This window comes from Emydura macquarii, unplaced genomic scaffold, assembly GCF_026122565.2.
Source record: "Emydura macquarii macquarii isolate MOO-44397 ecotype Brisbane River unplaced genomic scaffold, CSIRO-AGI_Emac_v2 contig_2076, whole genome shotgun sequence".
Classification (NCBI taxonomy): domain Eukaryota; kingdom Metazoa; phylum Chordata; order Testudines; family Chelidae; genus Emydura; species Emydura macquarii.
The window spans coordinates 196,392-212,846 of NW_027132213.1; the positions used below are offsets into that span (position 1 = coordinate 196,392).

At 50.9% G+C, this 16,455-nt stretch overlaps 1 protein-coding gene across 2 annotated transcripts in view; it reads right to left on the reverse strand.

The window, feature by feature from the left end:
- The window catches only part of OTOF (otoferlin), a 164,264-nt gene that overhangs the window by 84,670 nt on the left and 63,139 nt on the right, over window positions 1-16,455 (reverse strand). For both annotated transcript variants that reach the window (XM_067558464.1, XM_067558463.1), the window contains exons 4-5: window positions 14,120-14,219; window positions 7,759-7,976 (exon numbers count right to left, since the gene is read on the reverse strand). In XM_067558464.1, the coding sequence (XP_067414565.1) occupies window positions 7,759-7,976; window positions 14,120-14,219 (318 nt within the window). The remainder of the gene's footprint in view (window positions 1-7,758; window positions 7,977-14,119; window positions 14,220-16,455) is intronic.

The following is a 16,455-nucleotide window of genomic DNA, read 5'->3' on the forward strand; positions in this document are numbered from 1 at the left end:
AATGTAGCGTTTCTGAGCTGCACGCTGTATTCTAGGGGTGGGTGTCCCATGGATTTATAGAGCGACAGGACGGGACTTTCTGCTGGCTAGCCTCGTGCGGTGTTATTTTCATGAACGTTTTCTAATGGTCTCACTTTCACCCTGATGCAGAAGGGGGGGGGAGGGGAATATAATCTCAAACGGGAAAACCGTTTCCCACCTGCTCGATAATCCTACACCCAAGTGGCCATGTGCACCTATTAGAAACTATCCGCTTGGGAGAAGGGTGGCCCCTGGCTGGAACGCCGCAGGGTTGGAACAAGGTGCTTTCCGGTAACAAGGTGGTTACTGGACTAGGTCAAGATGCTGCGAGTTCAGGTGCACTGGGAGAGTTTAGTATTATCATGCCCATTCACTAGAGAGGGAAACTGAGGCACAGACAGGTGAAATGACTTGCCCACGGTCACAGGGTGAGGCTGTGGCAGAGAGGAGAACAAAACTAGAGAACGCAGTCCTTTCCAACAGCAAAACTCCCCCAGTTGTCCAGAAGAATTGCCTTCCTTTGCTGGTTATCGCGTCTCAGTACAGTCAGACGCCGTGTGTTTTTAGAAAGCATTGTTCGTGCAATTCAGACAGACACCTGTGATGAACAGTCTAACTACAGGACTCAGGTGCCCTCCACCACGGTAACATTTGAGTGTTAGTCTGTACTGCATTTATCCTGCACGGGAGGACTGCGCTGGTGTCCCCGTTGTAGAGATGGGGAACTACGATCAAGACAGCCTTGGGTATACTGCTATGCTTGAAAGTTATTCTCATCTAAGGCAGGGTGTGGGTTTTAAGCAGAATAGCTACTCTGGAACAGCTCCCTGCGTGGAACTCCGGAATAAGAGTGCCATGGCCCAGTTTAGTTTAATCCACTTTCATTTAATCCACTTTCAAAGCAGATCATTTGGAATAAGAGAGTGTCCACATGGAGCCAGTGCGGACTAAAGCCTCACACCCTAAGACCCATGCCAGAACCCTAATCACCAAGGGATCATCTTTCCTCTTGTAACCAAATTTTGTTAGGTACCATCGTAAAAGCGCCACCTTCCACGAGACTTGAACCCTGCCCCTTCACTAGGCGAGCACAGTTTGCTGCCGCTTGAGCTACTGGACAAACTGCCAGGGGCCCTGAGAGCTGTGTACAGGTACTAAAGAGGTGCCAGCACTGAGGCAGGGAAGGAACTGGGTGAAACTAGGGGCAATGGGGTGACACTGAGCAAAGGGAACCGAAGGCTGAAAACTAGGTAGAATCTTCCTAACTGCAAACCCATCGGGCCAGGGTATTGGCTCCTGAGGGATGCGCCAGGAGCATCAACAATGGATCGGCAGGTGCTCAGCACCTCTGAAAATCAGAGTCACACAGACTCAAGTTGGGCCTCTAAAATCAGCGGCCACGTTGGCCTAAATGAGTTGCCCAAGGGAATACGGTGAGTCAGTGGCGGAGCTGGGTATAACACTCAGATCTCCCACGCTCCTGGCTCTAAACCGTGCCCCTGCCAGAGACAGCTCAAAGAGCCATGACCAAATGCAGGAAATCCCATCTCTCTCACCCTACCGCTGAGCCTTGCGGTATCCCATTGCATCCCTCCAGCCTGTACGTATGGAAATACGGAGGGTGCAAGCCAACCCAGCAAGCCTAGCAAAGGAAAATGAAAGTCTCCAAGGGATTGAATTAAAAACTCAACCCACTACAAGGCTGTGCCTCCACTGGTGTCTATCCGTGTAGCTTCACTGGGATAGTTTCTGCCCAGCAGGGAATTTCACCCACCCAGAAAAGCTGCTGGGGCACTACAGAGTTAGACCCAGCGCTGTGCGGCTTCTGACCACCGGCACAGCCGGGGTGAAATGCAACTGAACTAAAGCGCGCCCTGCCAGGAAGTTTGGAGCTCGGATCCCGCCAGCCTGGGCTGACACCTCTTTAAAGCAGGTTGGAAAGGGCCAGAGAGGGGGCATCACGGCACGCTGGATTTGCTGAGCCCGCCCGGGCAAAGAATTCTCTGACGGAAGGTGCCAGTTCTCCTCTGAGAATCATAAAGGCTACGTATGCGCCTCTTATTTCGCTGCCGACATCCCAATCCAGGAAAATATCAGTCCTAACGAGGCAGGCGTGCCTAGCACCACCTCTTCCTCTCACTCATTTTTGGTCCCCCCCTCCCCTTGGAAAAAAGGGCTGACAAAAGTAACAACAGGAAAGGGGAATTTTCCCCCAAAGAGGAAATTTTGAAAAAAATTCAAATTGTTTTTTAAACATTTTCTGTCAACAAAAGGTTGGAGGGAAAATTTTGACCCACTCTGTGTAATACATCAGGGGCCCAAGCCTCCTCTCATTTACACTGGGCTAAACCTGTTGGGACGTCAGAGAAGTCACTCCCGATTTACTCCAGTATACGTATGAAAATGAAATCTGGGACCTTGAGCCACTGCTGAGGCGCCAAAAAGAAATCTTAGTCCCACAGTTAGGGCTCTAACTTAGTATTTGGGACACCGGGGTGCAAGCCCTTGCTTTGCCACTGTCTCCCTGGGTGGCCTTAGGCAGGTCACTTAGCCTCTCTGTGCTTCAGTTTCCCATCTGTAGATAACAGCCCTGCCCTGCCTCACGGGGCTGTTGTGATGATAGATACACCAAAGATTGTGAGGGTAATGGGGGGCCAGTAAGTACCTTAGATGGACAGCAAATGTCACTCTGTTAGCACTGAGAAGATATTGAGCTTCAAACACACATCCTATGGCTGGGACAGAAGCGTAGACCCTGTTACAGCCGGGTTCTCATGGCCAAACCGGATTGCACCCGGGCGTGCAGTTAGAATCTGAACTATAGCACTGCTGGCTCGCCCAGAGGGACCAGGCCTTTACCCCCAGGCTGGGTGCACATTCCCTGTCTTGTGCTCCCTGCTGGTTAGAACAGTTCACGCTCGCTGGTCCTTCAGCCCTCGGCCCCCTTCACGTGGGCCAGCCCGCAGGGGGCAACTGAGAAGAGCTTTCGGTGACCCCTGGTCTGGCTGCTCTGGGACCTTCCATCAGTGCTGCATTGAGCGGTTCCAACGGTTCCCCTTTCGCCTTCCATCGGGGCTGCGTCGACACCGGGCGTCGGTCGTGGGGTGCAGGCATTTAGGGCAAAGCCCAGCCTCGAGTCTTTGTGTCCAAACACACCATGCACAACACAGCACAGCACACTGCCGCCCGACAGCACAGGCCCGGCCTGGCCCGCTACCTGGTGTTGAGGGAGCCCTGGCTCAGGGTGTCCGCCTCGCCCAGGAGTTCGTCCTCGCTGTGATAATACATGTCGTCCTCTTCAGACCTGGGAGCAGCAACGCGGCAAAGGTGGGTCTGCTTCTTACCTGCCTCAGCTCAACCAGCGAGGGCAGCAGGCTCAGCGGGGGGACAGTAACATCCATAATAACGCAGCGCTCAGGGTGCCAGGATGCAGCCAGATCAGGACAGGACAGGACAGCACGGGGGGACAGGCCGCAAACCCTCAGCACGGACGGTTGCTTGATTTCAGAACAATTTCCAAACCTCGTTACAAGGCTCTGCCACAAGAGGGCACGTCGGGGGAAACCCTGGCCCCCCCCGAAGTCAGCGGGAGTTTGCTATTGATTTCAATGGCGCCAGGATCTCACCCGGTCCCTCTGCCATTCATGCAGGCAGCTGCCTCTCACTTTTCTTTAAGGATCCCAAAGACTTTTCAGATTCTCCGTAGAGGGACCACCACTGAAATGCAGCCACATCTGGAGCACACCTGGCAGCTGGTTAGCAGTGAACATGCAGCAACGCCCCAGAGGCAGAAGGATTTCAGGGAGACAGGAGAGAATTATCCTAGTTCAGTTTGGTCAGGAGGGCAGGTTTAACACCTACTGTCCTAGGGAAAGTGCCACAGGAAAAGTTTCCAGGTGGCAGTGTGCTAACTTGTCATGATTTCTTCACACCCTGATGAAACCAGGGAAAGTCCAGCCCACCTCCTGCTTTAGCTCTGATCATGAAAAAATGGGAGAGTGCTAAAATACTCCTGGTCCATCTGCAGAGCCGGGGCCTGATTCTGAGGGGTACCAGGTACCAGCAGTTCCCCGGGACTCAAGCCCTCTGAAGGGCAATAACTGAAGACAAACTTTGCGGGGCCTTGGTATCAAATTTAGCAACTGTCAGAGCAGGGAGTTACTCCCCCTTCACTAGGGACTGAAGTTTTGAGGCCCACTGCATACGTGTCAGCAGCCCTGTATCCTAAATGGTATTAATACTCCATACTGGAGTGGAGTTTTGCCTCCAAATCCCACAGCTACGACTCAGGCACGAGCTGTGCTGTTAACTTCGTGTCTGACTACGAAACACTTTGCACTGACTGCACACAGCCTCTGTCAGCCGAAACGATCGCATTCAGTGCCTCCAAAATGCAGCCAGCTCTGGGGTGGAGCCAAACAGCCCACAGCAACAAACACAGAACACTGAGGCCAGAAGGGAAGTTTTGACCCAGGGCATGTTCTTGCTCTTAAAAAGCACCCCGACATCTTTGAAGTTCATAAGAGGCAGCTAGGATGCTGATTTAGAAGCTCCCATCTGAACAGCTGATCTACTGTAACTACCTGGCTCTCCATGTACTTATGCCGGAAGGATGGAAATGGGTGTTGATTGTTCCAGGCTTTGAACTTGCTTTTGTAGAGATCATAAACCAGAAAGCTAGGCCACTAGATCCCCAGCTACTTTTGCACAAGGTACATCCAGGGCAAACAGCTGTGCTGGCTCTCTTTTAAATCCATTAGCATCTTCCCTGCACAAAAAACTGACAGCACACTGAGCTGGGACGCTGATCCATGGTTTCAATTAGACTGGAAATCCACAGGATACAGCCCAGTTCACAGAGTAAATCGGCCGCTTGCCAGAGCATTTCCAAGCCTCTGGGGGCATCTTCCCTCAGCCCTCAGCTAGGAGGGGAGGACAATTTCCTCCTCATGTCGTCATGTAGGAGACAAAATGAGAGAAAAACGAGATAGCCTAAGTATAGAGAGTGTGGATGAGTCTGTGTGCAAGATGGGAGACACCAGACTGGTCATTGGTGCAAAACTGCACAGATTTTCAATTCCTTTTTAAAAAGAAGGTGACTCTAGATCCGACAAAGCTGGTATGTTTCAAAGGCGTGTGGTTTGCCACTGCACAGCTAGTCTGTTGTGCTGTCTCGCCTGGGACAGGCGTTGCATCACACCGTGCAGCGCCACATCCGATGATGGCCCTTGGGAAAGATCATATGATAAAGCAAGGAATAATCCCCCTGCCTGTCCCCGTGCGGGAGGAGGGACGAAGGAGCAGATTTCAGCTGGGAGGTCTGAGAGCTGTTTCTTTTAGGTCCCTACGTCCACACTGGGTGACCCTATTTTATGATCCTTTCCTTGGAGCTGCACTGGGGTAAGGGAGGCGTACTGCAGTGGTGAGCCAAGCCCCCTTCCTCTAAGCCATTTGATGTGTGTTCAGGTCCTGTCGGCACTCCAGGTCACCTTAACAAGGGAGTCACTTACCAACACCTCCCTAACTACACAGCTCATACCAATGCCATGGGCCTGATCCTTCTCTCAGGTGCACCGGTGCAAGCCTGAAGGTCACAGTGTTCACCCAGCCCAAATGGGATCAGAATCGGGCCCGATGGCCCTAGCTCTCTTGGCTGCATCGAACCCTCCAGTTGTGTGTAACTTGTTTTCTGCTGATCTGTGAAATGGGTGCAATCCCCCCCAGGCATTATTCCACAGAGGCAGAATCCAGCGCCGCAGCAGCTGCTCCAATTGACTTTGCCTGTTTAGGCCAGGCTGCATCTGGCTACATGAGGGGACTGGACCTCTCTGGCTGGCTGGAGCGGATCTGGGTCTCTGTCAGGCTGTGGTACGGTCAGCGCGACTCAGCGGAGCCGCTCCAGGTTTCCGGTGGTGACAAACAAGCAAGCTGGACTTTGTTATTACAAAGTCCCCCATACAAAAGCACGAATTAGAGTTGTATGCAGGTGAGGGGGTACCTGCTCGGGGTGTACATTAAAAGTTCAAAGGTGCAAGAGCTTGTCCTACACCATGGGCCAAAATATCCCAGTCTGATCTATCTAGCTTCGTACTTATACCACGTCCATCACCTCACTGTGGTAGATGAGCGTCTGTTAAGCTGTGCACTCGTCAGCTGAGCTGCCATTCACACCCCAGACACAGCTGCATGTCCGTGGCACTGCAACCCAGCAGCCAGCTCTAACCCCAGAGGGGGCTGCATGTCAGTGGCATTGTAATCCAGCTGCCAGCTCTAATCTCAGAGGGGGCTGCATGTCAGTGGCACTGCAAGCCAGCAGCCAGCTCTAACCCCAGAGGTGGCTGTATGTCAGTGGTGCTGTAATCCAGCTGCCAGCTCTAATATCAGAGGGGGCTGAATGTCAGTGGTGCTGTACACAGTCTGTGAAGCGCTGTGGGACCCTTTGGCATGCAAGGCACTATACGAATGCCAAATATTACAAACCCATCCAATGTCAGGAGGCCTAACCTACAGCCCAGCCAGCTAACCCTCCCCAGAGCTGTATTTAATTACATTTGCATTTCCCTCTCCTCCTGGGCACATTACAAACCCCAGAAACAGGTTTGCTTTAATGCTCAACTCCACACTGGGGCCCGGGAAGCGGCATGCCTGGTCCAGAGGAAATCACTGGCTACCATGGCCCAGTGATGACCCACGTTTTCAATTCATTCCTAACCTATTCTCAGTGAACTGCAATAAGCTGCTTTCCTGAGGGCTGAGCGGCCCCTGTGGGCACCTGTATCCACAGGCCAGACCTCGCTGCCAGCACCATTTAAATCAGCACTGCAGTCCTCACCTTGCAACCCGGTGAGCAGGCAGTATCCACACCACAGAGAAAGCTGCTGATCGCCAGTTCTCATTCCATCCCTAAACCACACCCAGTACCATGCCACCGTTCCTGGGTTGCCATAAGACGCCTGCATTTGCCAACAGTTACCACGTGGCGCCAGCTAACATCCCCCCCGTTTCCCCTTATGCTTTGCCCTGCAGTTACAGCGTGCTAGAAACGCACTATTGACCAATGTCGCGTTTTTAATTGCAACCCCCCCAATCCGTCTGTAACCAATGTCTCTTTCATAGGCCACCTCGCAGTGGGCGTGGGCAGAGGCTGGCACTGAAGCAGACTGGACAACAGAGGGGCTGGAACAATTTTTCTAGTGGAGGTGCTGAGAGCCACTGAACCAAACTGCAGACCTTGTATACAATGGGAACCTCTTCAACCTGCACCCTGAGTTCCAGCACCTATGCTGGACTGTGTGTCTTATTCCAAGGGGCGGAGCCTTGGTCTCAAGGGGCGGAGCCTGGCTTCTGACAGTGAGGCATGGCCACCGGGGAGGCAGGAATTCCAGAGTGAGTTTGTTGGGCTAATTTTCTCCTGGGTTTTACAGCCATTTTTTTGCAAGGTGGGGGGTCTGACTTTCGAGGCAGCGGAGCAGCAGCTGCAGCCGCATCCTGCCGCGTGCCCACCTGTGCGTGTCGACCTGTTTAAAATGGGCATGGTGGATACACAGCTGGAAAGGCAAACCCAGCAGCTTTGACTGCCGCTTTACAATAAGACCGGGGCACAATGAAAAAGGACAAACCAGGCCTTGTAACCCCCCCTCCCTAGCCACATTGGGAGGGATCTGCGACTGCACCCCTATGCCACTAATCCTGCCCGCACCAGGTGTGCACCGGAATCGAGGTTGCGCTGCAGGTTACCTCCTGAAGTGCCTCTCTGCAGACCGCAGGGTGGGGTTGGCTTTGACAGGCGACACTGCGGAGTCCTGCCGGTGCCCAGGCAGCAGGCTGTCTGTCTCAAAGGAATACCCGCCTTCACCCTCCGACCGGCGGTTAGGACTGTCCAGAAATTCCCCGTCATTCCAGGCGCCCACGGTGCCATCGATGGCCTGGTACCTGATCTCGATGGAGACACTGGTCTGGAACACAAACCAAACACACACACACACTCAGTTACTGAGCCCACCGAACGAGAGGGCAGGGGAGAGGATTTATTCCTAAATTCTAAGGCCAGGAGGGACCATTAAAGCATCTCGCTTGACCTCCTGTGTTACGCAGACCAGAGAAATTTCACCCACATCGAGTCCGCGAGCGGGTGTTTGGCTAAAGCCGTGATACTCAGACCCAGGCTGAAGACCGCAAGTGACCGCAAGACATGACATTAAAACACTGCGTGATTTAACTATTACCCAGTCTCAGTTATTAACCCATCCGGATGCTTTTACTAGGTTACTAACCAAGTAAGTTGTTAACTTCACTATGTTATTAACTTATTTGCTGGGAGAATAATATATCTATGTAAACCCTCAACATCGCCCCTGCCATACTGCGTAAATATGACTAGATAGTAAATAAAACAATGACTTCACACTCTGTGGGGTGATGTTGATGGCTAATTTGGGTCCTGAACCACTGAGGTCTGAGTATCACCAGTCGAAAGCTTTTTTCCTAAGGAAGCCAGACTGGATTTAAAAAGCTGGCGAATCCTCGCTTCCCTTGGCCGTTTGCCGTGATGGTCAATCACTCACATCGGTACAAAGGTGTGCCTGGCTTTTAATCTGCATTTGTCTGGTTTCAGCAGCCGGTCATTGGTTCTGCCTTATTCTGCTAGATTAAAGAGTCCTTTGGTACTTGGTATTTTTCCCCATCAAGTCACTGCTCAGTCTTTTTCTGATAAGCTGAACAGACCGAGCTCTTTAAGCCTCACGCTGCCAGGCATTTTCTCCAGCCATTCAGCCATTTCTGTGGCCCTTTTCCTCACTCCCTCCAGTTTGTCAACAGCCCTTTCAAACGTGGACACCAGAACTGGACGTATCATTCCAGTATCGGTCTCAGCAATGCCGTATAGAGAGGTCAAAATCACCTCCTTGCTTCTCCTGAGTACTGCCATGCAGGACTAAATTCAGCAGGAGCCATCCAGAGAGGGGAGCTCCGGTAAATATTTTCAAACCCACGGTAGCCCCGGTGCCTTCCGCGGAGCAGAAACCCCGAGCCCCAGCACCTCCTGTGCGGCAGAAGCCCCAAATCCCAGGGCTCTGGGAAATACTCGGTAAGAATCTTAGCCCTGCTCCTTTGTTTACACCTCTAAGGATCACATTGTCCCTGTTTGTCACCACGCTTGGTTTCTGGGCATAGACGGTCTTGATCAAAAGATGCAAGCGATGGAGAAGTCATGGGATGCGAAGATCCAAAAATGCTGACTTTGCTTCCCACCGGCAGGCCTCAGAGAGTGTGACAAACAATCGCTTAACTCCCCACCGCTCGGGTCAAAAGTTTCCTGCCTAAAATAATGTTTTTTTGTAGGAAAATAGATTTTGTTATCTACATGGAACTTTCTGTGGGAAACGGCCATCTCTGATCAAACTGTAGGGTTTGTGTTGTAAAACCAAAAACTTGGAAAATGTGGACAAAAAGCAGAACAAAATTGGCTATATTTCCCATGGGGAAAACAGCCTGTCTGGCTCTGCTCTGAGCTGCTCTGGGAGGTAGCTGAGTATCATTATTAGAGCTAGTGCAAAAATGTTCAGAGACTTTAAGGTCAGAAGGGACCATTATGATCAGTGAGTCTGACCTCCTGCACAACGCAGCCCAAAGAACCTCACCCGCCCACTCCTGTAACAGACCGCCAAGCTATGACTGAGTTAACGAAGTCCTCAAATCATGGTTTAAAGACTTCAAGGTACAGAGAATCCACTAGCAAGTGAGCCGTGCCCCACGCTGCAGAGGAAGGCGAAAAAACCCCAGGGCCTTTGCCAATCTACCCTGGGGGAAAATTCCTTGCCAACCCCAAACATGGTGATCAGCTAAACCCTGAGCATGTGGGCAAGACTCACCAGCCAGACACCCAGAAAGAATTCTCTGTAGTAACTCAGAACACCCCCATCTAACGTCCCTTCACAGGCCATTGGCATATTTACCGCTAGTAGTCAAAGATCAGTCAATTGCCAAACTAGGCTGCCCCCACAGACCATCCCCTCCGGAAACTTGTCCAGCTCAGTCTTGAAGCCAGTTAGATGTTTTGCCCCCACTGCTCCCCTGGGAAGACTATTCCACAACTTCACTCCCCTGATGGTTAGAAACCTGCGTCTAATTTTAAGTCTAAGCTTCCTGATGGCCAGTTTGTGTCTGTTAGTTCTTGTGTCCACACTGGGGCTGAACTTAAATAACTCCTCTCCCTGCCTGGTATTTACCCCTCTGATGTATTTATAGAGAGCGATCACATCTCCCCGCAGGCTTCTTTTGGTTAGGCTAAACAAGCCAAGCTCTTTGAGTCTCCTCTCATAAGGCAGGTTTTCCATTCCTCAGGTCATCCGAGTAGCCCTTTTCTGCACCTGTTCCAGTTTGAATTCATTTAATTCATGCTAATTATGTTCTGAAGGAAATTTAGAAAATTTTTAATTTTAAAAAAATCCGTGCCCTTTTTTTACTTGTTTTTCTATGAAAAAAATTAAACTGAAACTTGGGGGGGCAAAAGTTTTCCAAAACTGCTTTCACATAAACATTGGTTTTCAATAAAATCTTTCAGTTTTTGTAAATTAAAAAAAACCCTTCACAATCTTTTACTGTTTTTTTGTTCAGTGAAGAGCTGGAAACATCTGACTAACGTGATCACTTCATATTAGTCAAAAAGCCATTTTTCTTTGAAGAAAACATTTCAATCACCTCTAATCATTATCCCATTTTATAGGTGGGAAAACTAAGGCACAAAGCTTGGATGTGACTTGCCCAAGATCACCCAGAGAGTCAGTGACAGCGAATAGGTGTCCTGGCTCCCAGCCCGCTGCTCTAACTATGTTACCCTAACACCTCTACGTCCGATTCCCTCTGCTCCACGTATGGCAACCGTCCTAAATGGCGGGTGATGCATTTCTATGGCTGACAAAGGAAATAGCATTTTTAAAAGCCTGGCGATAAATGGGTTGCTTGCCAGCTGTGGTGATTATGTCGCCAGCTTCGAGAGAAGCTACTCAGTCTGCAGCTGGTCATGGCTCACAAGGCTTGCATCTCCCCACTGTCTTATCCCCCGCAGAGCGCCTGGGGTTGTGTTTTGTGTTGTTACTTTTCAGAAATGCGATTCAGAGAACCCGCCCTCTCCCCTAGTCAGTGCAGCCAGCCACAGGAACTGCAGCCAAAGTGGGGAATTAGAGGAGTTTTGAGAAAATTTACGAGGCTAAATTGTCCCTTCTGTCATGAGACGTTGCCATGGATACTGCACGGGGAAGGGGGGGGGTCTAAAATCCTCCCTAGACCATATATGCTGACCAACACAACCACTTGCACACAGCCCAGACTAAAAGAACCTGAACGTGGAGTTAAGACAGAGAGGGCACATCAGCAATTTAGGGAAAAATATATTCCAGGGACGTTATAGTTATCCCAGAGCAAGCGTAACAAACCCAGCAATAGGAATGTGATGTGTATATATCAGATGTGTTCCTCTCGCTCACACACAAACACAGGGGATGTGACTTCAAGGACTTACTGAGCTGTCTCTGAGGAATTGAGATGCTTTTAACTCTATCATTCTGTCTGCCAAACGTTTATGCCAAATTCCCAGGAATGGATATTTTGGTATTTGCCGTGGGGGCCGGGAAGTATCATTTTACAGATGGGGAAACTGAGGCCTCAAACCGGATGTGACTTGCCCTGGTCAAACAGTCAGTGGGTAGCGGAGCCACTGTTAGGACACTTCTCCGCTTGGTTTCCAGTCCCGCACTGAGTCCCCTAGTTATGGATTCATAGAGTTTACAGCCAGAAGGAGGATTAGGTCATCTAGTCTGACTTCCTGTACAACACAAGGCAGAGAGTTTCACACAGGTATACCCCTGTACTGAGTCCAGGCACTTATGATTGGCTAAAACATCTTCAAGAAAGGCCTCCAGTCTGGATCTGAAGACACCCAGAACTTTGGTGGTTTGTTCCACTAGCTAATAACCCTGGCTGTTAAAAATGTGTGCCGTGCTGCTAATTGGAATTTGCCTGGCTTTAGCTTCCCGCTACTGGTTCTTGTTCTGCCTTTCTGCACTAGACTAAAGCTTCCCTTAGTACCTGGTATTTCTTCTCCAGGAAGGTACTTATACATAGGCTTGGCAGAGTTCAGTTGGTTGATTGATTTTTTTTTTTTTTTTTACAATTTCAATAGATAATAACAGTGTTTATTGTCAAGCATTTACATTTTTTTTTACTGATTTAAATTTTCACAGTTGTGCAAAATCGTGGGTTTTAAGCATTTTTTTTTCTATTTTTATCAATTTAAATGTTCACGGTTGTGGGAAATTATGGGGGAGCAGACAAGGGAGGATCAGACAATAATGATCTAAGGACAGCCGACACAGATTCAAAAAGTGAAAGCTTTATCATCGTTAAAAGCATAAACTGTAAACATCACATGTCAAAATATACAAAGTGAATAGCCTAAAATCCAACTAATAAGTTTTCAAGCAGCGTTTTTCTTACTTTGCCTACCTGTAGATTTCTCTTATCTTTGATGGAAATATTTTCTCCTCGGTTGCTGTGCGTATGGTGAAATCAATGTTTATTGACGTTTACTAATACAAATCTAATTCTTCCTGGCCTATTTATACCCCCTGCTCAAGTCACCTCTCTGCCTTCTTTTTGATAAATTAAATAGATCGAGCTCATTAAATCTGTCACTTTTTCTCAGCCCTCAAATAATTTTTGTGGCTCTTTTCCATCCCTGCTCCAATTTTTCAACAGCCGTTTTAAAGACTAGACACCCGATCTGGAAACAGTATTCCAGCATCCGTTTCATCGTTGCCACGCATGGAGGTGAAATCACTTTCCTACTCCTCACATTTGCTCGTGGCTCCTCACATTTGCACGTTCCCCCTACGTGGAGCATAGCAAAATAGCTTTTAATTTTATCAGGAAATGATATCCGCCTATTTTCAAAATGTCAGGCTTTCTGCACAGAAATAATTCAGACGCAGCTGAACTTCAAAGCGTCTCACGTAGCCTGACCGCAGCCGGGAACAGCTGTTGAGTCAGCTGGACAAATATATTTTAAAAGGGTTAAAAACCTAAGGGCTGAGCCGAATAGGCAATAGGAATTTTTCCATTGACTTCAGTGGATCAGGCTCTAAGTCATTAAAAATGGTTTTCATACATTCATGGTATAGAACGGTGGAAAGGTTCGTCACTGCCAAGGGCACACAGTGAGTTGTAGCGCTGGGATGAAGTAGGACCTACAATTATTCCCAGTCCTCTAGTCTACTGGCAATGGCGTGCTCTGCTCTGCTTGCTTCTGGGGAGTGTGATGCACCAATGTGCATTTGACCGGCCACGTTAGCTCCCTGCAGACATATTCTGCCATTCCTTGCAGCCGTGTAACGCTCAGGGCTCGGGTAAAGCCACGGGACCAGGAATGAAGCCTCATCGGAAAGTGCCTCGGAAAACGGATAGTGTTGAAGGCCCAGTACAATTTGAGTTGCTTGACCACTGTCTCTACAAGCCTAGCATAGCTTCAGACGCTTGCTTGGCTATTCTCACCCCTGTAGCATGACATCTTCCAGACTACTGAGTAATCGCGCAGATGTCTCAGTTTCTGCACAGCACGGCACATAACAAAAAAATACACAACATGTGTGCTTGTAGGTGCACATAAATAACGGTAATAAAAACCTTGAACGTCCTTGAACGAATGGAAGTACACACTTTCATTGCCAAAAAACATATTTTTGCACCGCCCTGCCTATGACCAAATGTTGTTTTAACAACCCCAATTATCATAATAAAAGTAACATATAATTAAAAATAAAACCCCAATATCAATAATGAGCATATATAATAATAAATACAAATAATTCAATAAAAGCTATTTATAACAAAGTATAAAAAATCGCTACTTCAACAAGAAAGTGCGTTCCATCAACACCCGACTCCGCAAAAAGTGGGGGGAAACGGCCACGGTTTGGAGGTTCAGCGGCACGGGGCGGACGCTAGAGGGCGACATGCTCGCACGCCCGTGACGCGGCCCCTCCCGTTCCACCAGCCGTGCCGCACGCGCACCCGTCAGGAGGACGGAACGGCAGCGGTCACCCACCTGGATGGCGGAGTTATTGTCGTCTATTAAAGTGTCCGTCACCTCCAGCTGCCCTTCCTCCACCACCTTCTGCAGGACCATCCGGAAAGTGCCGATGAGTCTAGGGAAGAAACCAGAGAGGGCATGAGGAGCCGCAGGCTGGGGAAATTCCTAGCCCCCTAGGCCTAGAGAGAGGCGGAGAATTCCCTCCAACCCAGCGCGGTCACCGGCGGGAAGGGGCCTTGGGAGCTGGAGGGACGGCTCTTTCTAATCAGAGCTTCAATGCCATTGCCGCTGTGGTACGCCTCTGCCCAGCCCGGGGGAGGTATTCCCAAGGTGCAGGACCCATCGAGAGCCCCTGGCACCCACCACCCCAGGCGCTGTCCCCAGCCCGGTGCGTGGGGCTGGGATGCCCCACTGACAGCACAAGCACCGGAGGCCGGAAGCCTCCCTGCATGCGGGGCTGAAACCTCCCAGGAAGGCAGGAGCTTGGAGGCAACGCCGCCCAGCACGGTGGTTCCCAGCCCATGGCCCAGGGGGCCAGAAGTGGCCCACAGCGTCTTTCAAAGTGGTCCATGGCTCCCTGCCTGCTGGCTGCAGAAGGGAGCTGCTGCCTAGGGACGCAGGTGTAGCGCATGGGGCTACAGGACACGTGGTTTCCCTGCTGCAGTCAGGGGAACAGGAGATCAGCAGGGAGGCAGCCTCCTCGTTGAACTGCTTCTGTCTGGCTGCAGTGGGGGCAAAGGGGGCTGTTGGTGGAGCAGCCAGGACCCCCCCCCCCCCATGCTTGAGGAGGGGCAGGACTCTAAAAAACGATGCTTGGGTCCCGTGTGACGTGCTGAGAGTCATAAAATAGTGACTGTAAAAATGAGCCCAGCAGCATCAAATGTTTCCCTTAGCGAGGTGGCGATTTGCAGCCCTGGATGGGGCGCACGTCAATCCATGGTCTGTGAGCTGGCGGACGGGCGGCCCTGCAGGGTTGTAAAAATGGTATTTGTTTTCCTCGAACCACAAGGGTTGGGAACCCCTGGCCTAGCAGCTAGGGCGGGGTCCAAGCAGCGAGGGACCTGTAGGGAACCAGCAAGGCTGGATTGGTCACCAGGCTGGGGAGAGATGGGCGCAGCGGGGGCAATTTTCCAGCTTTAAATTCTTGAGGCCGGTGTGGCATGTCCTGGCTCGAACGCCCGCTGGCAACCGAGTGCCCTCTGGCGGCCGGGCCCACCGAACGGCTCGGACTCCTGCTAGCGAAGGGAGATCAAGCCGCAGAAGAGGCCCGAGGCCTGGCGCTCTCAGCCCAGCTCCCACGTGGGTCATTTCTCCCATCCTTTCCTCTGCTGTGCGTGGCCCGGGGCTTCGCTGACGTCCTTGTCCCGTCAACGTGCCCGCTACAGTCAGTGGCAGGGGGCCTGGACCAGGATTGCAGAATTACACCTCCGTGACCAGCGCCCACCGTGCCAAACCAGCCCTTCAGCCTCGAGCCCGGCCCCTGGGCTCCGCCGTCTCCTGGAAATCCGGCATAATTTGGAAATAAGTGAACAGGCGGCACGACATGGGAAACCGAATACAACGCTCAGCTCTGTGTTTCCGGTGTCGCACCGACATGGGCCGTGCACCTCGCCCGGTCGTATGAAAGGAGCAACGCTGCACACCTGGTCGGCTAATAAAGCTGCTAATAAAGCGTGTGCTACACTCTCTGATGTTGTCTCCTTGCAGTCCTCTCTCATCTGCAGTGCTGATCTCCGGCCAGCCCAGAGCTACAGACAATGCATTTGCAGGGCATGTCAGAAATAATTGCACAGCGTTCAGCTAGCTGGGGCCAGGGAGAACACTGCCATTAATTAAAATCTCTCCCTTCTTCGGGTAGCCTCAGGGCGTTGCTCAGTTATGTGGCAGTGATCTATCAAATCCTTGTTTCTCAGAGGAAAGACAACTGCTCTCTGGGCGTCAGATCGGTCCCCGCCCTGTCTAGCTAATGTATTTATCCGGTCCCCATCACCACAGTATCTGAGCACCTGGCAGTCCCTCACAGCGCCCCTGTGAGGCAGGCAGGGCTGTTATCCCCATTGTGCAGATGGGAAACTGAGGCAGAGAGTGACCATGGGTACATGGACACTGCAAAAAAGCAAAAATACCCTGCCGCAGCGAGTCTCAAGGTCTGTGGACTTGGGCTCGCACGACAGCACTCACCCTCCTCGTCGCTTTTCACAGCCCGAACGGGAACGGCGACACAGCTGTCTTAGCACCGCAGCATGAGACCCTAGACCTGGGCTCTCAGACTCGCTGCCACGGGATGTTCTGGTTCATTCTTTTTTTTTTTTTGCAGTGTAGACGTACCCTGTGCGTCTTGGCCAGGGTCA